Genomic DNA, 23,991 nt, shown 5'->3' on the forward strand with positions numbered 1-23,991 from the left:
TGCATGCTCAGTTCACAATAGTTTGTGTTCCTATGAGAATCCAGTACTGCTGCTATCTTATAGGCAGTAATGCTCACTCGCCTGCCACTTACTCCTCGCTGTGCAGCCGGATCCTAACAGGCCACAGACTGGTACTGGTCTGCAGCCCCTGCGTTGGGGACTCCTGCTTTAGACAACTAACTACTGGGCAAAATTCTATTGCTTTCAACCTAGATTCTCTTCTGCAAAATGGATTTATGTATTATTCTTAATCCTTTTCTCATTTGCCCCAAGAATACTCACCAGTGGTGTTTGGGGATGCAGCATTTACCTCAAGATAACTTTGCCACAAAATATCTCATTTTTATTAGTAGTATTTTCGCATAGCTCTAGTATATTGGCTTTGGAAACAAGAGACATTATTCTATTTATAGCATTCTGTTTTTAGTAGTGGTATTTCCATTTACAAAATATAGTAATTCTCGATTGCTGAAAATGTCAAATCCTAGAAAACGTAGCATTTGTATGTGTGATGTTAACGTCGTTCTCAAAGAGTTGTTGGCTGAAGATTCATTTAATGAATCCGATTTTTCTGAAATAGATGATTCTGATGATTCTGATGTTAGTTCTCTTTAGAAATAACTCCAATAACAGTTTTTATATTTTGTTTTCACATTGAAAATCAGTCAGATTTGCTTCAGCCTCAAAGAGTGTGTTTATATAAAATTAAATGAGCTCTGGCAGAGAGCTGCATGGTTTTTTTTTTTTGTTTTTTGTTTTTTTTGCCTAAACTGGGAAGAAGGTTAATTGGCTTCTAAAGCATTAGTAAAACATTTTGCAGCATATATTTCCTATATAGGTATATTTATTTCTACGGCTATACGTGTTTTCTACCATCAATGTAATTACAAATAAAGCTTAATTTCTTGATTTTTAAAAATAAAAAATAAGTCTAAATAGAAATTTTACTACTTTCTTTCTGCACCCCATCTATCACTTTGGATACCTTCTAAGCAGAATCTCCCAACTTTGAAGACCACTGCTAGGCTATTTTAACTTCACCAGACTATTTTGAGAATAATGGTTATGTTATGGATTAAATTTCGTGTTGCAGCATGAGAACTGACATGCATACACTTATATTTGATGGAGATACTGTGAAGTGACTAGATAGAATCTGTAAATAAATTCATATTCCTTGAAGTTCAGTACTTCCTAAGCAGAAAGTATTTTAACTTCACAGAGATAGTGCCCAGAAATCTGTCTGAAATTCTTTATGACAATACTCAATCTTTAAGCAGCACTTGTATTTTTAAATAGTTGGATATATTGTAACATCTTTTCCCTTTGCCTATTGAATGCTTCTAACTTAAAACTCACTGTGGATGGATTTATAGGGTATATTCCAGAAAAAAAAAAACAGAATAACAACTTCTCTTTATGGTTTGTGTCAGACCTAAGATTACAGAAAATACTTATGTATATTCTTCTAGTATTTTTCATCATTTGTTTTATATTGTAATGTTTAAATGCTTAATCTACCTGACATAGTTTGTATACGAGTTGGAGACCTAGATTTCCTTTTTCCCAAAGGGGTTGCAATTGTCGTGACATAATTATTCTTTCTATCCATTTCTTTATCTAGTCATGTGTTAGTAATAGATATAGGCTCTTAATTTATATTTTGATACATAGCAAGATTACTAAAGGGTACACTTTCTAGTAAGAGTGGAATGGCAGGATATATAATCATTAGTGCACTGGGAAGAAGTTTGCATACAGGGCAGTGGGATCTTCTAGTGTCGTGGGGAGACACGCCCTTCCTTTCTCCAGCACCATCCCTCAGTATACCTGGTACACTTGCCTTGAGCCTTTACACACTTTGTGTTCTGCCCTCTCTCATGATCACCCAGTGATAGCCAAGGGCACAAGCAGCCCCAAGAAGCTGGAGCTCCTATGTAAAAGCTAGCATTCAGTAAAATTCCGTAACACGAGTTGTGCCAACATACAGTCGTGACTCTATGGGGGTACGGAATATCAGGATGGACCAGATATTAGATCAGCAGTCCAAGTCAGGAGAAAAATGTGCAAAAAACAGGGGCTGACTTTTGCAGTTCTGGCATTTTGTGCCTGAGTTAAAATCTAAATCTGAATTTGTCTCCTAGGATGGGAATATACCGCTGCTTCTTGCTGTACAAAATGGTCACAGTGAGATCTGTCACTTTCTCCTGGATCATGGAGCAGATGTCAATTCCAGGAACAAAAGTGGAAGGTACCCCAGAATTAGGCAGAAATCATGTGACTTCAGTGATCTCCACATTCTGGGAGTATTTCAAAATATCACAGCTATATTTTGGATCATTTGTTATAAAGGATTTTTAATGTCTTCCCTTTTGAAAGTTCTACTGTTTTTGATAATCAAGAATCTATGTTGACTTTAAAGCAATTTTCCCCAGACATCTGTGGACATCATTGCTGGCTAAGTCTGTGAGGAGACTATGAAATGCTGATGTGAATAAACAATTTCCTGTGACTTTCTATGCAAAATAAAATAAACCTATTGGTTGATTTGGAGAAATGGTCTTAGAAATATATATGTTATTTAAAATGCTTGAGGTGAAACAAGTATAAGATTCATGCCAGTCATATTAAATCGCATCATACTGTGCCAAATAGTATAGAAGATTATGTTGTTTGACTAAATATGGTTTAATATTTTGATATAATCTGAAGTTTAAAAAAAAAAAAAACTAATTTCATCTTGATAGCATTCCACTTCGAATTCCCCGACGATTAAGTGTAATAAAGGTTTAACTGCACTTATTCTTCTTTTCTCTTTTTTTAAGACAACTGATTTCCCAAGAAAGAGTTTTTACATTTTCTTAGTAGTAATTTTGTATCTCTTCTTTCCTTTAGAACTGCTCTCATGCTGGCCTGTGAGATTGGCAGCTCTAACGTCGTGGAAGCCTTAATTAAAAAGGGTGCAGACCTAAACCTTGTAGATTCTCTTGGACACAATGCCTTACATTATTCCAAACTCTCAGAAAATGCAGGAATTCAAAGGCTTCTATTATCAAAAATCTCTCAGGATGCTGGTATGTAAAAGAAAATAGCCAATGTTGTTTTAAGTATATCCACTCCATTTTCCCCAAAGGATAAAAGAATGTGTGCAATATGATATATTTTATTATTCTTTTAAACATATTCTCGAAGAAAAATGGAGTGTTAAAAAAGATTGTATATGGTGTATGTGTGTGTATCCCCCCACCCAAAGTGAATATGAATCATTATGCTTCTTATAGTTCTTTTTTTCATTTTTTCCTCTATAGATTTAAAGACTCCAACAAAACCAAAGCAGGTATTTATCTTTGGGGGAGGCTTTTATGTTTCATTTATGCTTGTGGGAATTTAAAAATGTTCAGATTTAACCACTTTGGTCCACTGGTAAAGTAATAAAGACTATATTGAAAATACTTAAGGACTGAAATATCTTTGAATAAATGAGTCATTGTTATAAAGTGGTAGAACTTGCCGGGCGCGGTGGCTCATGCCTGTAATCCCAGCACTTTGGGAGGCCGAGGCTGGCGGATAACCTGAGGTCGGGAGTTCAAGACCATCCTGACCAACATGGAGAAACCCCGTCTCTACAAAAAATACAAAAGTAGCCAGGCGTGGTGGCACATGCCTGTAATCCCAGCTACTCGGTAGGCTGAGGCAGGAGAATCACTTGAACCCGGGAGGCGGAGGTTGCAGTGAGCTGAGATTGCGTGATTGCACTCCAGCCTGGGCAACAAGAGTGAAACTCCATCTCAAAAAAAAAAAAAAGTGGTAAAGGTTTTCTTAATAATTTGCTTTATTTCAAAAGCATGTAACTTTAAACTTGCTACTTATATGTTCATCTTTTTCTGAAATGTACTAACTCATGCTTCCTATTGGTGTGAAAATGTTTGATGTGGCTTAAACTCTGTGACTGAATAACACTGTTTTAAATACTTGTAATATCACATGAGCTACAGAGCTACAGCCAGAAAATGTTAGCTATTTAATGAAAATAAGAGAAGTTAGCTTTTTCTTTTTAATTAGGGTTTTTCTAGAATGTCATGTAGTGTTACACAAAGTAGAAATTGAGTATGCTCTGTTAGTGTGTAGTTTTTTCTAAAAATATATTGTCACTATCTGTTTTTTTGACGAACAGTGTATGTTTGGTTTTATGTGTTTATTTATTTACACATCTACATTCTTGAAGAAATCATAAACAGCAAATACTCAATACTGAAATTTATGTGGTAACTGTATTGCTTATCAGTAACCTTCAAAAATGAAGCTATCTCTTTCCCTCATATTTATAGGCCTTTTTTTTTTTTTTTTTTTTTTGAGACCAAGTCTCGCTCTGTCGCCCAGGCTGGAGTGCAGTGGCCAGATCTCAGCTCACTGCAAGCTCCGCCTCCCGGGTTCACGCCATTCTCCTGCCTCAGCCTCCCGAGTAGCTGGGACTACAGGCGCCTGCCACCTCACCCGGCTAGTTTTTTGTATTTTTTAGTAGAGGCGGGGTTTCACCGTGTTAGCCAGGATGGTCTCAATCCCCTGACCTCGTGATCCGCCCGTCTCGGCCTCCCAAAGTGCTGGGATTACAGGCTTGAGCCACCGCGCCCGGCCATATTTATAGTCTTTAAGAAAAGGAATGGAAGTAATGCAGACGTGTGGGAAATACCATTGGTTTTCATTAATATAGAAAGCTGACTGTGATTGTATTCTGGATCCTAAGTTGTAGTAGACCTCAACCTCTACTTTCCCAGTTCTCCGCACCAACCTAATCTGGTTTTGTCTTATGTGTTTTTATTTTCTTGCTATTAAAGCATGGGCTGCTAGAAGAATACTTGCGCATGCATATTATTTATTTTTAGGTTGGTAGCAGATTTCAGATTTTGATAAAGTAAGAAATGCATGAACTTTTGAGGTTTTTTTCATGTGTTTGATAAAGCTACTTGCTCAGACTTTACTAACCAAACTAACCCACCTCCATTCTTTGGACTGTGATAACTTTCAGCATGACCAAGTCTCTAAAATAAGCTCAGAAAGAAGTGGAACTCCAAAAAAACGCAAAGCTCCACCACCTCCTATCAGTCCTACTCAGGTAAAAACAAAAGCAAACAAACAGTCAATAAACGCACCACAAGAAAGCCATAAATTTGTCATTTTGTTTAGGCCAAAAAGGAATGTTTTAGAACTGACCTTTAAGTGCATATTTAAAATATTCCTTAGCAGTTTTAAATTACAAATTGTGATAAGAAGGATTTTGATGATTAGTATGGAAATAATGTTGATTCTTACCTATTTTTTTAAAAAAAAAACAGTAGAATCGAACAGGCTCTTTTTGAAAAGGCTCAAGGAAATTTCTCAAAATCTTATCACAGAAACTTTCCCTTAAGTTCAATTTATTTTTAGTTCCTTATATTAAAAGATCTAGTAAGAATTGGGAGAATGAGTAGCCAGTGAGGCAATTGTTGAAATGAATTTCAATTGGTTTCTTGAAACATTGCTAAAATGTATTTGCCTTTCTAATTGCATTTAAGGTTTGCTAATATTAAAAGTAGTTTGCATTTCTGAGCTTATAGTGACCTTTGCATAGAGGAGGAAGCTCAGTAATCTATGTAACGGCGTGTAAAAACACATCAAGATTTGTTATTTAAAATTCATAGGCCACAAAGGGAATAATCCATATTTAAATAGTAGAGACGAATAGCTCATCTCGTATTTTTTAAATGTATGTTAGCGTACTTATTAATATTCTTAACCTGCAATGGAAGTTTTATAGATTTTTAAAAACCTGATTCTAATAGAGGAGCAAAGTTATATTCTATAAACTTTCAGAAAGTATTTGAAGTAGCTGAACTGCATTGAAAATTTCCTACCCTTGAATTAATTGATGCCAATGATACTTACTGTTAGATTTCATTGCATTGGTTAAACAGGTTGATCCTTCAGCACTGGAGAAGAGGAGTTTGAAGATACATTCTTTATTGATGATTTTCATTTTGTTTCTTTTTTAGTTGAGTGATGTCTCCTCCCCAAGATCAATAACTTCGACGCCACTTTCAGGAAAGGAATCAGTATTTTTTGCTGAACCACCCTTCAAGGTATTTCCTTTCTGTATTCAGTTTTGTACTGTATTTTAAGATACCTGATAGACTTGCTTTAAGTTATATAACACTGGGTAAAACAGAATGTACTTCTGAATCATTGGTTCACAACCTTTTCACCATGAAGTACCCCTTGATTATTTTTTCTGGCATGGACCCCACAAAGCAAGAATGTGTGCAGCTAGATTGCATCCATAATAATTTAAAATTTTTAAAAATTAATTGAGTGAATAAATTAAATTTATGAACCAATAATTGATTTTCTTCATTTAAAAAAAAAAGAGACGAGGGCTGGGTGCAGTGGCTCACACCTGTAATCCCAGCACTTTGGGAGGTCAAGGTAGGCGGATCACCTGAGGTCAGGAGTTCAAGACAAGCTTGGCCAACATGGCAAAACCCCATCTCTACTAAAAATACAAAAATTAGGCCAGGGCTGGTAGCTCATGCCTGTAATCCCAGCACTTTGGGAGGCCGAGGCAGGCGGATCACAAGGTCAAGAGATCGAGACCATCCTGGCCAACATGGTGAAACCCCATCTCTACTAAAAGTACAAAAATTAGTTGGGCATGGTGGTGCATGCCTGTAGTCCCAGGGAGAATCACTTGAACCCAGGAGGCAGAGATTGCAGTGAGCCCAGACTGCGCCACTGCAGTCTAGCCTGGCAACAGAGCGAGACTCCGTCTCAAAAAAAGAAAAAGAAAAGAAAAAAATACAAAAATTAGTTGGGCGTGGTGGCAGGCACCTGTAGTCCCAGCTACTCAGGAGGCTGAGGCAGGAGAATTACTTGAACCCAGGAGGCAGAGGTTGCAGTGAGCCAGGATCAGGACACTGCACTCCAGCGTGGGTGACAGAGCGAGTGTCTTGTGCAGGGGAGCAGGGACAGTGTACTTACATGGAATCTAAAAAAGTTGAACCCATAGAAGCAGAGAGTAGAATGATAATTGGGGGAGTGGTGGGAGTTATTGGGGAGATGTTGGCTAGAGGATACAACATTTCATCCAGATAAAAGGAATAAGTTCAAGAGATCCATGGTACAACATGGTGACTATAGTTAACAACAATGCATTAGATTCTGCGAGTCACTTAGAGAGTGGATTTTAAACGTTTTCATTACAAAAAATGATCAGTGTGTGACATTAATTAGCTCCATGGCCATTTCACATTATGTACATATTTGTAGACATCATGATGTACGTGGTAAATATATACAACTTTTATTTGTCAACTAAAAAATAAATGAACTTTAAAAAAAAAAAAGGTGTAGAAGTTACCAGCTTCTCTACCTGTTATTCTCCTCGTTCTTTCCTGAATGCAGAATATTGAGGAAATGCCAAAAATTATATTTCAGGAACTTCTCTATTTATAACGAAATATCCTAGATTGGATCCTGGGACAGAAAAAGGCCATTATTCGAAAAACTGGCACAGTTTGAATAAAGTTGTAACTTAGATGGTAGAAATTTACCAATTGACAAATGTATAATGGCTACATATGTTGTAAACATTAGGAGAAATAAGTGAAGGTTTCTATCTTGCAACTTTTTTGTAAATCTTAAATTGCTCCAAATAAAAAGTGCTTTAAAAGTTTTTTTAAAAAAGAGACAAAGATAAGAACTTACTAGATAACCAGTCTTCTTACCCAATTAAGTTTATATTAATTCCAGTCAAAGAGACAGAAACGTGTTATTCTCTGTTGTCTTACTGAGAATTGTATAGTTAATTTTTTTCCTGACTATAAAAGTAATATGTATTTATTTTACAAATGTTAGAAAATCTATTATGTCTTATCCACCTGGATCTGTAGATTTATGGTTGGAAAATATTTTAAGGAAGTAGGAGGATATTTCCATTTAATATCTGTTTATCTAACATACTGAGAAATTGTACTCAGGGGGAAATAAAATTTATAATTGTTAACAGGAAATTTCAATATTGTATATTTACTTACTTTTCCTTATTTGGAATTACTAAAGATGTTTTCTTTTAACTTAGATACACATTAATCTGAAAAAGATTCTATCAACCTATCATTTCGCTCACTTTAGACTTTACTAATAAACTCGTCAGATAAATTTCTATATAAGACAAGGCAACTATACTCTTATAGTTAGTACCGTAGTATCTTCTGATATGACTGTGCCTCAAAGAAGCAATGCAATCCGAAGAATAATATCACAAATTATGATTTTTCAGAGGTAGAGTATAAAAGACTGTCATTTCTGGAAAAAAAAACAAAAAAAAAGATAAAAAGTGACATTTATTCCTATGTTAGCTTACGCAGGAGAAAAAAGTGGTATCTAGGCCAGGCGTGGTGGCTCACAGCTCATGCCTATAATCCCAGCACTTCGGGAGGCCGAAGCAGTTGGATCACGAGATCAAGAGATCGAGACCATCCTGGCTAACATGGTGACACCCCATCTCTACTAAAAATACAAAACATTAGTTGGGTGCAGTGGCACGCACCTGTAGTCCCAGCTATTCGGGAGGCTGAGGCAGGAGAATCACTTGAACCCGGGAGGCGGAGCTTGCAGTGAACCAATGTCGCGCCACTGCACTCCAGCCTGGGCGACAGAGATCTCCGTCTCAAAAAAAAAAAAAAAAAGTGATATATATTTAAAATGGCTAAAGTTTAAAAAGACTAAAACTACCAAGTGAGGATGTGGCAGAACTAGAACTCCATTTTCTGCTGGTGAGAATCTAAAATGGAGTAACTATTAACAGTTTAGAAAGCTGGAAGTTTCATTAAAGTTAAATATAAACCTAATATATGATCCAGCCATCCACTCATAGATGTTTACCAAAATAAATGAAATTACATGTTTACACACAATCTTGTATGCAAATGCTTGTAGCAGCTTTATTCACAACCTCCCCAAATTGGAAGCAATCCAAATATCCATCAACAAGTGAATAAAGATAATGAAATATACCCGTATAATGAAATATTATCTGCCAATAAAGAGGAACGAACTGTAGTGCAAGTAATAGCATAGTTGAATCGGAAAAGTCATCATGCTGAGAGAAGCCAGCCACCAAAAAATTCATACAGATGACATTCCATTTATAGGAATTCTAAGAAATACAAAAAAAGAGAGTTGTGGTTGCCTAGGAATGACGTGGGCAAGGAGGGGTTGTAATGAGGCAAGAAGAAACTTCTAGGCATAATGAAGAGATTCTCTATCTTGACTACAGTCTTGGTTCCATAGGTATACATCTGTCAAAACCTCCTCAACTTGTAAACTTTAGCTGGATGCAGTTTATTATACCTTATATAGTGGAGAATATAAAAACAAGTAAATTTGTTATAAAAGTGAAAGGACTGCTTTTTGTAAAGCTAAGCGCTTACTAAAAATAATCCACTTTATTGTTTAGCATTTGGGCTTTTACAAAGGTATCTTGGCTGAAAAATTATCTTATCATTGACTGGCTCATTTGGATGCCACACTGTAATTTTTAGCAAGTCACTGTAATGTTTCAAAATGAAAGTGTGGCTTTGAAGTTCCAAGAATTTTTACAGTATGTTAACAGATATTCAGGGACAAAGGATTAGAGAAAATCTTTAGGGAATCTATTGCCGATCTAAGACTAAATGATATTTATTGCCATTTCCCTTAGAAAGGTTAATAATAACTTTAATAGCAGATAACTTATGAAATGATAAAGCTAAAAAATCTGCTTTAAAATATTTCAATCAATGTATAATGCAGACATATAGAACTTCTCTTTGACTTCGTTATGAAAGCAATATTTGCGTCTCAGTTTTTAGTACATAACTCAGTAAATTAGCAATTACATAAAATTATTGTAATCTTAAATATATTTGCATTGTACTCACTAAATGAAACTTCTGATATACCCTCTGGAACTTCTAATGTTTTAGAAATTAAACTTAGTGGATAATTGTCACTTTTACTCATTTATAGCTTAAAATATCTTCTTTCTTTGAGATTTTCTAGCTACTTTTCTAGTAGGATAATACCAGATCCGTTCTGCATAAGCTCAAGGAGGAAAGTCTGCTTGATTCTTTTGTGCAATATTACATTCAGAAATGTTCTTTAAGTCATTTTTGTGTTTCAATAGGCTGAGATCAGTTCTATACGAGAAAACAAAGACAGATTAAGTGACAGTACTACAGGTAAGATGAGGAAGCATCTGTTTTTTTTCCTTCAACCCAACTGTTTCATGTCCATTTAAAGAGAGCAAAGGCCAAGCTGGGGTACTGTGTAAAAAGGTCAGGAGCCAGCACGTCCACACACAGCTGCCAGTAATGAACAGGCTGATGTGCTCTGTACTTCAGGGTGCCTTCACCTGCATTTTAAAGAGTCTCTGAATTTGAATTTTGAAAAATACATCTTTATTTTCATTTGTCCCAAACTATATGTTAGCAGTTCCTTCAATTATGAATACAGGCAATAAGCCCCAGTGGTATTAGTAGACCAATGATTTTGTCACCAAGAGAATTCCTTTCACCTTAGTGTTACTGCGGATATCTTGAAATACTTACAATATTGCTACTAAAAATTATGGCAGTTATTAGACCTGCTGCCAGATCTTGTTATTGTTATCAAATAAGCTCTTAAGTTACTGTAGCTTGTATATTTTATCTTACGCATTTAAAAACATTATTTTCAGATGAGGTCCATAGGCTTCTGCTGTCTGCTAACCACACTCTTTGCAGCTGAGCAGCACATTATTTCATGAAGGGAGAACCCACCATGCCACCTCCATGACTGTCCCCATCTAACTTTTCTACTGTGGATTTTAAGTAGACACATGCAAAGACAAGAATGTTCATGAAATCATATGTAATCATATTGCCTTTATGATCATAGGATTTAATTCATTGTGTCTTTAAAGAGTGCCTCCTAAGAATAATTTACCCTCTAAGAATGTAATACAGTGTCTTTAGAATCCACTTAAAATGTAGAAGAAATTATTTCAAAGGTCCATTTTTGCTCCAGCATTCAGTGTCTTAATCAGTTGTGTATTTCATAGGTGTTTGGAGCCTTTAATTTGCAGACCTTAGAAATATTTTTTATGTATGTATGTATGTGTTTATTTATTTTAGAGATGGGGTCTTACTGTATTGCCCAGGCTGGTCTCAAGCTCCTGAACTCAAGTGATCCTCCCACCTTGGCCTCCCATAGTGCTGGGATTATAGGCATGAGCCACCACACATGGCCCCAGAAACATTAAACTTTCTAATTCCTGGCAGAGATCAGTGTTGATATAACTAAACAAATGTTACATTGGGTACTTCAAAAAACATTCACTGTATCTTAGAAATAGCTTTTATTTCTTAGAATTGCATTTATGCTCCCAATTCCCTAGTTCATTTCACATTCACCAGACTTCATGTCAAGGAAACTCAGAAAGCTGGGATTTAGGCAACAGACTTATGATGAGAAGCAAGGATTTCTATGAAGAAAGGTCATTTTGCATCCTTCCAAGTTAAGATTAAAGTTTTCATCTTTGCATTACATGACCGTGAGAAAATAAAAAGCAGATCAGTGCTTTTCAAAGTGTGGGTAAAGTATGTACTAGCTATAATAATTAGGGAGTTTGAGCCGGGCGTGGTGGCCCACACCTGTAATCCCAGCACTTTGGGAGGCTGAGGTGGGCAGATCACCTGAGGTCAGGAGTTCGAGACCAGCCTGGCCAACATGGCAAAACCCAGTCTCTACTACAAATACAAAAATTAGCTATTACATAAAATTATTGAGATTTTATGTAATAGTTAATTATTGAGCATACCTGTAGTCTCAGCTACTTGGGAGGCTGATGCAGGAGAATCGCTTGAATCTGGGAGGCAGAGGTTGCAGTTGAGCCGAGATCATGCCACCGCTCTCCAGCTTGGGTGACAGAGCAAGATTCCACCTCACGAAGTAATAATATTAAGTTTGGACCAGAAATTCACACAGTTACTTCACTAAGCACATTGTTTTGTCCAGCTGACATATTTTTCGTAGGACTTTCTAGATGAAGGAAGCAGTACATTGCATTGCCTTCTGGAGGAAGTTTGCTATCTCAGTGAGCACCTTTGAATAGCACTCCTTAGGTTGTAATTTCAGCATGATAATCAGTAGGATGTCAGAAAGTTGTGGTTTCCAACAGGGATTACTGTGGGATTCAGAGAAGACAGTTTCATGCTAGAGTGGTCATTGAATGCTTCAGGTACTGGGCAAAGTTTGACATGATGCCTAAGAATTCTCTGGCCAGAGAGATTCTGCAGGGCAATCCTGTGGATAAAGAATGAAAGAATCAGCCATGTGTTGAGAATGTAGAGTGTGTGATGGGAATCATGAATCTGAGGAAAACAGGAATCTAGAAAAGTAGCAGCGTCATGAACCTGAAGTAGACTGGGGCCAAATCATAGAGATCTGAACCCAGATAAAGGAATTTGAAAATTATTTTTGGAGGGAAAATAATGAAAGCACTTGACCCAAAGGAATGATCCAATCAAGGTATGTTTTAGGAAGACTGGTCTGACGTTGCTGTGCAAGCTACAGTTTCACTGGGAAGAGGAGAGGGGCAGAGATTTGTTGGGAAGCTGTTTGCAGGGTTTCCAAGTAAAGTGATGAAGTCTGAATTACAGTAATGGTGGTAGGTGCAAAGAAATAAACCAGATTCCAGAGACATTTCTAAAACAATTCCCAGAATTGAGACTTATAAGGCACAGGGAAGAACCAAAAACAACCTAGATATGACACTTAAGCAAATGAATAGGAAATATATGACCAAATTCATCAATTTTCGGAATTGCCTTGTATACACATGTATCTAGTATTGTGCTAGCAATCCACAGTAAGGAAACCCCAGTATATGAAAATTTTAGTTCATCCGTCCAGCTGCTAGGGCGTTTTATAGTTAGGACCAGGAAGAAGAACTGGATTAGGCTAGGAAGTGAATTTGTCTCAGGTTAGAGAACTAAGAGTTTAATTGTTTTATGTTATTTTAAATGGCTTTCTCTTTCCCAAGGTGCTGATAGCTTATTGGATATAAGTTCTGAAGCTGACCAACAAGATCTTCTTGCCCTATTGCAAGCAAAAGTTGCTTCCCTTACCTTACACAATAAGGAGTTACAAGATAAATTACAGGTATATAAATAGATTGCTGTCATGGACTATTCTGTAGAGTCAAGCTCTTGGTCTTTTCAGTAGTCAGATGTGTTTTGTTTTAAATGTGTACATTAGTTTCTTTTTAAATATTAGCTTTAAGTATCTTATAGTTTCAGATTATTTGTTTCATGAGAGTGTTATTCATTAACTCTTTCTGTAAATTATTCAACTGGTAAATTATATATGATTATACACATAGTATGATCAGTATTAAAAATTCTATATGTTTAATTATATAAATAAAATGTAAACAAAATTTATAGAAAAATTCTATATAAAATATACTATATACATAGAATGATACGTATAATTTTATATATACAATTTTATATTTTGATTTTATATACACATTAAAATTTTGTTTTAAATTATATGTGTGTATGTGTACATATATATAAAATATTATCCATTCATTTAGTAAAGTTGATCACTTAACAGGTTTAAGAGCTTGATAAGAAATGGCTGTACCAAAAAATAAGAAGAAGAAATAGCTGTACTATATATCCATTACCCCTCTTGGCAAGCAGAATGATAAAAGAAATGAAGGAAAATTTTGAATCGGAGGCTTTGTAGAGTAAACAATTTTATTGTTTTCAAAGTGACACAAATCATCTGTCCCAATAGAACCCAAAGCAAGCTTTGTGTCATTAGTCCCACTCATGTCCCAGACCATCTTTTTTCATGGCATGAGAATACACAGGCAAAGTGATCATGCTACTCTCCCATACCAAAGTTGCAGATTTACTCCTCTCATTCTGGTTGCTTGCTTAGCTAACCACCGCTTTGGTATTACTTAATTCTTGCTTTTTTTCCTAGGCTAAATCACCCAAGGAGGCAGAAGCAGACCTAAGCTTTGACTCATATCATTCCACCCAAACTGACTTGGGCCCATCCCTGGGAAAACCTGGTGAAACCACTCCCCCAGACTCCAAATCATCTCCACCTGTCTTAATACATTCTTTAGGTAAATCCACTACTGACAGTGACGTCAGAATTCAGCAACTGCAAGAGATCTTGCAAGATTTACAGAAGAGATTAGAGAGCTCTGAAGCAGAGAGAAAACAGCTACAGGTTGAACTCCAGTCCCGAAGGGCAGAACTGGTATGTTTAAACAACACTGAGATTTCAGAGAACAGCTCTGACCTCAGCCAGAAACTTAAAGAAACTCAGAGCAAATACGAGGAGGCTATGAAAGAAGTCCTTAGTGTGCAGAAGCAGATGAAACTGGGTCTTGTCTCGCCTGAGAGCATGGATAATTATTCACATCTCCACGAGCTGAGGGTCACGGAAGAGGAAATAAATGTGCTCAAGCAGGATCTGCAGAATGCATTAGAAGAAAGTGAAAGAAATAAAGAGAAAGTAAGAGAGTTAGAGGAAAAACTGGTAGAGAGGGAGAAAGGTACAGTGATTAAGCCACCTGTGGAAGAGTACGAGGAAATGAAAAGTTCATATTGCTCTGTTATTGAGAATATGAATAAAGAGAAAGCATTTTTGTTTGAGAAATACCAAGAGGCCCAAGAAGAAATCATGAAATTAAAAGACACACTAAAAAGTCAGATGACACAGGAAGCCAGTGATGAAGCTGAGGATATGAAAGAAGCCATGAATAGGATGATAGATGAACTCAACAAACAGGTGAGCGAGCTGTCACAGCTGTACAAAGAAGCCCAGGCTGAACTGGAGGATTACAGGAAGAGGAAATCTCTAGAGGATATCACAGCTGAATATATCCATAAAGCAGAGCATGAGAAACTGATGCAATTGACAAACGTGTCCAGGGCTAAAGCAGAAGATGCACTGTCCGAAATGAAGTCTCAGTATTCAAAAGTGTTGAACGAGTTGACCCAGCTCAAACAACTGGTCGATGCACAGAAAGAGAACTCTGTCTCTATCACAGAACATTTGCAAGTGATAACCACGCTACGGACTACAGCAAAAGAGATGGAAGAAAAAATAAGCAATCTTAAGGAACACCTTGCAAGCAAGGAAGTGGAAGTAGCAAAGCTGGAGAAACAACTCTTAGAAGAGAAAGCTGCTATGACTGATGCAATGGTACCCCGGTCTTCCTATGAAAAGCTCCAGTCATCCTTAGAGAGTGAAGTGAGTGTGTTGGCATCGAAATTAAAGGAATCAGTGAAAGAGAAAGAGAAGGTCCATTCAGAGGTTGCCCAGATTAGAAGTGAGGTCTCACAGGTGAAAAGAGAAAAGGAAAATATTCAGACTCTCTTGAAATCTAAAGAGCAAGAAGTAAATGAACTTCTGCAAAAATTCCAGCAAGCTCAGGAAGAACTTGCAGAAATGAAAAGATATTCTGAGAGCTCTTCAAAACTGGAGGAAGATAAGGATAAAAAGGTTGGTGAAACTGCATTGCTGTTGGGTTTCTAGCAATAAGTCTTAGTCTCTTCAGCTTTTACTATATTAAATACTTCTAGTGTTGGCACTAAACTGGAGTGAATGCTCAGAGACTCTGCACATGAACTTTATCTGTCCCCAAAGCCACATTAAGAATAGTCTGTTGGATCGGCCAGATGTGGTGGCTCACGCCTATAATCCCAGCACTTTGGGAGGCTGAGGTGGGCAGATCACTTGAGGTCAGGAGTTTGAGACCATCCTGGCCAACATGGTGAAACCACATCTCTACTAAAAATACAAAAGTTAGCTGGGCATGGTGGTACATGCCTGTAATCCCAGCTACTAGGGAGGCTGAGGCAGAATTACTTGAGCCCAGGAGGTGGAGGTTGCAGTGAGCCAAGATCAGGCCACTGCACTCCAGCCTGGCCAACAGAGTAATACTTCATCTTAAAAAAAAAAAAGAATACTTTGTTGGGTATTTATATTTTAAAAACACATCTGCTAGGCATAGTGGCTCACTCCTCTAATTCCAGCAGTTTGGGAGGCCATAATGGGAGGATGGCTTGAGACCAGCCTCAGCAACATAGTGAGATCCCATCTGTACAAAAAATTTAAAAATTAGCCAGGCATGGTGGTGCGAGCATGTAGTCCCAGCCACTTAAGAGGCTAAGGCAGGAAAATCACTAGAGCCCTAGAAGTCAAGGTTGTCATGAGCCATATCAATGCCACTGCACTCTAACCTGGGCAACAGAGTAAGACCCTGCCTCAAAAAATAATAAATAAGCAAACATCAATCTTTGGCCACTTCTCCTTATACTAAAGCATTTTCACATATGTGATGCATATTTGTCCTTCAAAAATCATTTTACAGAAGCTTTGCCAGTGTTGGGGATCAGAAGTGAATTTGCAAACTGAAAAGTATTTGTGATCCATCTCAAACTTCAAATTCTTTTTTTGGATTCAGAACAGATTCCTCCATAATAAGAAACTAAAATATTCCTAGACTTAATCCTGCTTCCCTAAGGTCCATCACCTTCCCCTCAAGTCAGTGTAAAAGCTACCCTCGCTGGCCCCTCCTTTGACAGGTATATAGGAGAGGAAGAGGAATGTGGGGACCCAGCAGTTTGAGATGGCACTGGACACAAGAAATGGTGCTGGTCATGCTGCTGGAGGAAGGAGGGAAGCAAAGGGAAAGTTCGGGGGGATGGTTCCACACCTCAATCAGCTCTGCATCTCTAGTCCCCTGTCTCAGAGGTTCCAAATGGCATTCATTAGACTACTTATCTTTATTCTTTTGTAATGAGTGTTTCAAAAGAGCTTTACCAGCCAGGGAAACAGGGATTAGCGAGTGGTGGGGTACAGTGGGGAGTTACTTGTGTTTACTTTAAAGAAAGATGTCCAGAGATATCAGGCTTCCTAGGCCTTATTCCTGATCGCCCATGTCAGCAGTACTGGACGAAATATAGCTGTCTCCAAATAAAGCCTGAAATCCTAATTCTGATTTTTTTTTCAATCATACCCCTTTTAAAAGTAGGAAACCAACATCACAGCTTTTGTTACCACCATCACCAAAACATAATATGTAATTCAAGGGCCTTTATCTGAACCTAATGGATGTAGCGGGCTTTGTTAGTTTGCCTGATCTTATTATCTGTTTCATTTTATGAGTTTTTTATTTAAATGTATTAAAAGGGAATTGCTCCGAAGTCTTAAGTCCCAGAGACCAAAAGAGATGACTGTGTTTGAGGCTTAGAAATATATGAAATTTTGCTTTGCAGACATGTTATTGCCTGTTAATACCATTTTCCTTTGTTCCTAGATAAATGAGATGTCAAAGGAAGTCACCAAATTGAAGGAGGCCCTGAACAGCCTCTCCCAGCTCTCCTACTCAACAAGCTCATCCAAAAGGCAGAGTCAGCAGCTGGAGGCACTGCAGCAGCAAGTCAAACAGCTCCAGAACCAGCTGGCGGTAGTGGGCTTGTTTCTGCTGCCTGGTTTGGGGTGGAGGGCCTGGCAGATTCCGTACCATCTCAGCTGCTAGGGCAAGTGGGCATGAACAAAAAGATTCCCAGCCCAAAGGAATGTACTTCAATGAGCAGTTGACTGATTTCTTCAGTGAGGGCGAAAGAGGGAGCCACTGGTGGAATTGCCAGTCGTTATCAGCAATGCAATGGATCAGATATTCACTGCGAAGGAAAGAACTGACAGGACAGTGGGAGGAGGCTACATGCTCACTCATTCCCTAACTTTTTACCCCTTTTCCTTTTTCTGCAACAGTCTTTCCCCATCTCTGGCAGTGGCAAGAGCTTTTTCTTGTTAGGGGCCAGGATCTCTAGTAGTTGCATCTCTATATATCTGAAGCTGCTTCTTGGCCCCTCTCCTTATTTCACTCAGGAAAGCCCTTCCTTATCTAATTTGGTTTCCTGGGTCCACTGTAACAAATCACCACAAATTTGTTTAAAACAACACGAGTGTATTATTTTATAGTTGCATTGAACAGAAGTCCAAAATCGCTTTCACTGGACTAACTTCAAGTTGTTGGCAGGGCTGGTTCCTCGCCTTTTCCAGTTACCAGAGGCTGCCTGCGTTCTGTGGCTCATGGCCCCTTCCTCCATCTTCGAGGCACATCACTCCAGCATCTGCTCAGTCTTCCCATCTCCTCCTTCAGCCTTTGATTTTCTTGCCTCCCTCTTATAAGGACCCTTGTGATTACATCTAAAGCCCACCTAGATAATCCACAATAATCTCCCTCTCCATTTCAAAACCCTTAATTTCATCTGCAAGATGCCTTTTGCCATATCAAGTAACATTCACAGGTTCTGGGAATTAGGATGTGGACATCTTTCGAGAGCCATTATTTAGCTTACCACAGTATCTGTTAAGGTTTGAGTTGGCATGGGTACATTACATTTTCTACCTAAAATCCAGAGTTAGTCTGTCCTGGACTGTCTCTAACTTCCATATACAAACAGAATATGGATTTGATGATTTCTTCAGAATAGACCTAAATGTAGTGAATTCGGGTTTCAGCAGTCCTTACTCTGGCCACAAAGTTCAATGCTAGCTTTGGAGGAAATAGCTCTAGCAATGGTGGATAGTTAGGAGAGGAGAAGCTGCTCTTTACTGTGTTCTGCAGGTCATTCTTCTGATAAAATGGCATTACAGACTTGTAGGTAAAGTGCTATTGGTTTATACAATAATTCTTGTAATTATGCAACATGTGTTTGAGCTCTTACTATACATCAGTATTATACATGGTGCTGATGATATAAAATGAGTAAGACTCAGTCCCTGCCGTCATGGAGTTTATACTCTATATAAGTTATCAACAAAGAGATGCCCAGCATACCGTGGACATACACAGGAAATGTGTCTACCCAATCTTGCTGAGGCATGCAAAGCTTCCTACGGGAGTTATACTTGTGCTGAGTCTTGAAGGCCTGAGTAAGAATATGTTGTTACTCAGCAAGGACTGACACGTGGACTAGCTGGCTTTTGGGAACCTTGGTGAGAACCATTCCAGTGGAATGGGGAGGAGGATAGAATCTGGGCTGCAGTAGACTGGCTGCTAGAGAAGTGAGTAAGTAGATAGGTATCTGGTGGGGCTAAGCAGTCGCAGCAGGGGTTGGGGGAAGCCTGAAGCAAGTTTGCTGGAAAGATGGGAAGTGGTGGTTAGGGTGAGGGATGCTTTCAGTTGAGATTTCAGAGGTGGTAATGACAGACGCAGGGCTACGGCCGTGAGAGGAGTTGCTGAACCGAAGAGGAGCATGTTATTAAAGCTGAAGTTGAGGAACTGAGAGGTTCAGGTGTTAGATGGATCATTCGCACAGATATCGAAGCCATGCAAATGATGACAGAAGCAGGGATAGAAAGGAAGACAGATCCGATGATAAAATCATAAATAATTGAGTAGGGATTGCTGAAAGGTGGGGAGGGAACAACACAGAAAGAAGTGCCAAATGTGCCTTCTTATGGTGTGAACTTAAAGGACAGGTTTTAAAGTGTCCCTTAATAACAGGAAAGATACCTCATAATCTGACACTGATGGGGGGAAGGAAGAATTGGTATTATGGACTTTTGTACATTTTTGAAGTAATCCATATATGATGGTCTCAATTTTCATGATGTTCATCATGTTCTGAGAGGACAGGCTCTTAGAACAAGAGTTTCAGAGATAAAGACCCCTGAAACAGCCACTGAGAGGAACTGGAATAATAGCTCAACAAGGAGAAATAGAAGCATCAGCGGCTGTATTGAGGAACCACTGGAGACTGGGGCCACCACCCTCTTTGCCTCCTTGGTACACTGAAATCTAAATAATTGAGCTCCCCAAGGATTATATAACACTGGCCATATAGTGCGTAATCAATAATTCCCTTAAAAATAACAGACTTTAAAAATTAAATTAGTACATATTTGGCCATTGTAGAAAAGTTGAAAAATACAGAAAACTCTTAACAAGTACCTATAAATAAAAATTTTCCATAATTCAATAACTCTGAGATAATCACTTTTTACATTTGATGTATTTCCTTGCAGTATTTACATTTAATGTAGCTGTTTTTGCATAAGTATGTGTACATATATATACACACATGCATACACACATATATATAGACACACACACACGTATATATATTTTATTTTTTCGAGACAGAGTTTTGTTCTGTCACCCATGCTGGAGTGCAGTGGCGTGACCTCGGCTCACTGCAACCTCTGCCTCCCAGGTTCAAGCGATTCTCCTGCCTCAGCCTCCTGACAAGCTGGGATTACAGGTACCGACTACTATGCCTGGCTAATTTTTGTATTTTTAGTAGAGACGGGGTTTCACCATGTTGGCCAGGCTGGTCTCGAACTCCTGACCTCAAGTGATCCACCCACCTCAGCCTCCCAAAGTGCATATATTTTTAAAACCAAACGGGATTATAGTAATTCCTTTTTATACAGGTTTTTCTCGAGTTGACCTACCAAGACTTTTTTCCCTAAGATTATTGACAAGTATTCAGAAATACACAAGCCAGTAAGGCCACAACAATTTTAGAAACTTCCGATGCTAGCATAAAGTGGAGGGGACCACTTGGGGGAGCATTTGACTGCAGCTTTCTCATAGTTTTTTGTTTTTGTTCTTTAAAGATCTCCTAAGCTCATTAACAATGTGAAATATTCCCTTTCTAGGAATGCAAGAAACAACACCAGGAGGTCATATCAGTTTACAGAATGCATCTTCTGTATGCTGTGCAGGTATGGTTATGCCCCTTGAAGTATCTGGACATCCTAAAGAAATATGGCAGCAGATGTTGACAGAACTCCCATCATTTAACTAGTAGAATGAACAAGAATTAGAGGAGAATCCTTTCCACTGGAAAGCCCGAATATGCCTTTTGCATTGCTTTGGATTCCATGTCAGGAGCCTTGTGCCCTGTTTACCAGGAACAGCCCCATCTTTTAAGGCAGGGCCTCACTCTGTCACGCAGGCTGGAGTGTAATGGCATCATCTTGCCTCACTGCAGCCTCAACCCACAGGCTCAAGTGATCCTCCCACCTTAGCCTCCCAAGTAGGTGGGATGACAGGCACCTACCACCGTACCTGGCTAATTTTTGTATTTTTTGTAGAGGTGGGGCTTTGCCATGTTGCCCAGGCTGGTCTCAAACTCCTGAGCTCAAGCAATCCACCCACCTCGGCCTCCCAAAGTACTGGGATTACAGGCAGGAGCCACCACGCCCTGCCCTCCCATCATTTATTCAGGAATGAGGGACAATGTGGTCCTCCATTGGGAGGACCGGGGCTTTATTTTCCAGCAATGCTGATCTTCTCAGAGTTACCAGTGCTGCCTTGGCTCTATGATGCTTGGTGTTCTGGCTGCTGGACTCACATTTGCAACTGAGACCCCAGATAGCTTTTGCTGAGGGTTTTGGTAGACACTGCCACCTCATCTTCCAGCTGGATGAAGGCAGGACCTTTTCTTTGACTCAGTTCCTCATAGAAATTTGGGACATGATAGGGCTAACATTCCTGTGAAAGATGGGGGAAAATACCCCAGATCTTCACTGCAGTCAGCCATCTCATTCCCCAGAGAAGAAAGTACCATGGCTTAATTTAGGTTCTAATGAGTGTCTTGTGTTTGAATATCCTAGGGCCAGATGGATGAAGATGTCCAGAAAGTACTGAAGCAAATCCTTACCATGTGTAAAAACCAGTCTCAAAAGAAGTAAAGTGGATTCCTTGGCAGGACACTGCCCCCCTTGTCATCTGTCTTTGTGTTAGATCCAGAGTTGTTGGCAGCCGCTGCCATTGTTCTCATGTGTGGTATGCACTGTGGCCTAGCGTAGCTTCTTCCGTTTCCAAAGGTTTCTGAGGACTTGTCCCAGGAGAAGACTGCCTGCCTCAGAACTACTTAGAGACTTCAAACCAGCAGAGGTGAAAGTTCCCGTCATCCCTTCAGATTCCAGAGCTGGGATCAGCCACGCCCAGAGGTCTGGTCCTGATGCTGGCAGGGGGGGGCCCTCCTCCATACCTGACCGGCTGAGTGGCTTCATCACCACCGAGTGATGTACTGAGGCCTCCTGCAGTGAATATGCTCCTTCCATTGCTGTACTTGGGCAGTGCCATTCAGCACAGGAGAGCTCTTTTTGCCTTTGGCTTTTAATTCCAAAACATGATTTAATTTCTAACTAAATTAGTATGGCACTAGTTATGAAGTGTCTGCTTAAAACCCTTTATCATGGTATCCTGTGGATTTAAAAACTCTAATTCCATGTTTTCTTCCCATCTGCCTTATATATCTCATCACCGTGCTTATCAATATTCAGTTTGATGAGTGCTATTAACTAAAATATGAAACTTAAAAACAAAAGCAAGTTGTCCTTAAAAGTTCTTTTTTTAAGTAAATTGTTGACATACTGCAAATTTTCTATGCAAACTTGCCTCCTGCTGTTATTCGTGAAGCTCAGGAAATCCAAACATTTGTGTTTCAACAAGGGACAGTAAACTGTGTGTTTACAGCCAAAAGAAATGCCTCATAGTTCTTAACCTCAATTTTTGTAAAAGTATTTTTTTCTCTGTAATATTTTTATTGGCTCATAAAGGTGTTTTCATATCTAAACCCCTAAATAAGTGAAATTACAGATTATATTAACAAAATACTTTTTAGGTAGCCATGCTTGAGACTTTTTAAAAATGTAACTTTTTCCTTAAAGTTTTCAGCTATAGCAAAAGGTAGTTATGTATGCCAGACCTTATATGAGCTGCCACCAACACCCCTAGAACTTTCAGCCATGGTGTCTTCAGAACTGTAGTGCATTTCTGAATCTAGCAAATCCTCTTTTTACCCATTGAATGTTTTTGAATGTCCTGACTCTACCAGCGCCCATAAATGATCTCTGGAAGGACTGTTAGTAACAATCTGTTTTTCAACTTTGAAGCTAAAAACCCTGATATGGTAATATTATGGTGCATAGCAGAGGTCTCGGGGAAAAAATATTTCTGTTCACTTTACTTTCAGGTTAAAAATGTTTCTAACATGCTTGCAGCTTCCCTTATGGCATTAGTCTTGTTGAGGGAGAGAGACAGAATCCAGGACTCTCCAAAGTATTTAACCGAAAGCAGGGCCTGCTCTGACAGGGCCCACGTCCCACAGGGCTGCCTGGGCTCAGTGGGTGCTTGGCTGTGCTGGATGATATGTTGATCTGTATTGGATGAGGACCAATGACAGCAAAGCAAAAATGGCTTTAAAGCTTGGTATTACTTTTCTTAAGTTGTTTAATTATAGTTAAGCAATTTCAAAAATGCTCCAAAGAAATGTGAAAGGACCTTTTGTCACAGCACTTCAGAAAATACAAAACAGCCCCGTCTGCCCCCGCACAGAAATGCTGCAGAGTATATAAAACTTGAGACATTTTTGTAGGATGCCTGACAAGGTGTAGCCTTTTATCTTGTTTCCGGATGCGTATTTATTACGAGTACTCTGGTTAAATATTGAAAAGTTATATGCTGTAGTTTAGTATTTTGTCTTTGTAATTTACAGAAGTTGTTGGAGAAAATAATAAACTTGTTTCATTTTGCATTTCTGGTGTTGATTTTTGGTGTATTCAGAAGCATCTCTGTGTGGCTTCTGAAGATCAGTTGAACAGCATTTCAGTGTGATGGGTTTTCTAGCCTGTGCTATGCTCAGCTGGTGTGAGTTGTCCGCACTGTTCCACACAAAGTCTCACATCATTTCCATTTCCCAGCTCTTGGATTCACCCTGAGCTCTGCCCTGAGTATCAGCCACTCTGGGGCAGTTGAATCACAGTCATTTAATCCACAATTCCTCTCATTTAATCTGCAGTCTTTTTAACTGTTTGGAAGCCTCCACTGGATTGTTTTCCCTCTTGCTTCTTGCTTTTTTTGAAAAAGTAAAACAT

The 23,991-nt window shown here is 38.7% G+C and overlaps 1 protein-coding gene across 10 annotated transcripts in view; it reads left to right on the forward strand.

Annotated features, from left to right (window-relative positions):
- Window positions 1-23,651, forward strand: part of RAI14 (retinoic acid induced 14) — a 175,358-nt gene extending 151,707 nt beyond the window's left edge. For 8 of the 10 annotated variants that reach the window (XM_033179319.1, XM_033179315.1, XM_033179323.1 and 5 more), the window contains 11 exons: window positions 2,145-2,251; window positions 2,896-3,074; window positions 3,309-3,337; window positions 5,027-5,113; window positions 6,030-6,116; window positions 10,199-10,253; window positions 13,097-13,215; window positions 14,053-15,588; window positions 17,408-17,557; window positions 20,764-20,829; window positions 21,724-23,651. In XM_033179319.1, the coding sequence (XP_033035210.1) occupies window positions 2,145-2,251; window positions 2,896-3,074; window positions 3,309-3,337; window positions 5,027-5,113; window positions 6,030-6,116; window positions 10,199-10,253; window positions 13,097-13,215; window positions 14,053-15,588; window positions 17,408-17,557; window positions 20,764-20,829; window positions 21,724-21,801 (2,493 nt within the window). In that variant the 3' untranslated portion in view covers window positions 21,802-23,651. The remainder of the gene's footprint in view (window positions 1-2,144; window positions 2,252-2,895; window positions 3,075-3,308; window positions 3,338-5,026; window positions 5,114-6,029; window positions 6,117-10,198; window positions 10,254-13,096; window positions 13,216-14,052; window positions 15,589-17,407; window positions 17,558-20,763; window positions 20,830-21,723) is intronic. The other 2 variants (XM_033179322.1, XM_033179321.1) reach the window with 2 other exon arrangements.
- The last annotated feature ends 340 nt before the right edge of the window (window positions 23,652-23,991 follow it).

The sequence above is a fragment of the Trachypithecus francoisi genome, unplaced genomic scaffold (genome assembly GCF_009764315.1).
Source record: "Trachypithecus francoisi isolate TF-2019V2 unplaced genomic scaffold, Tfra_2.0 Lachesis_group2, whole genome shotgun sequence".
In the NCBI taxonomy this organism is placed as follows: domain Eukaryota; kingdom Metazoa; phylum Chordata; class Mammalia; order Primates; family Cercopithecidae; genus Trachypithecus; species Trachypithecus francoisi.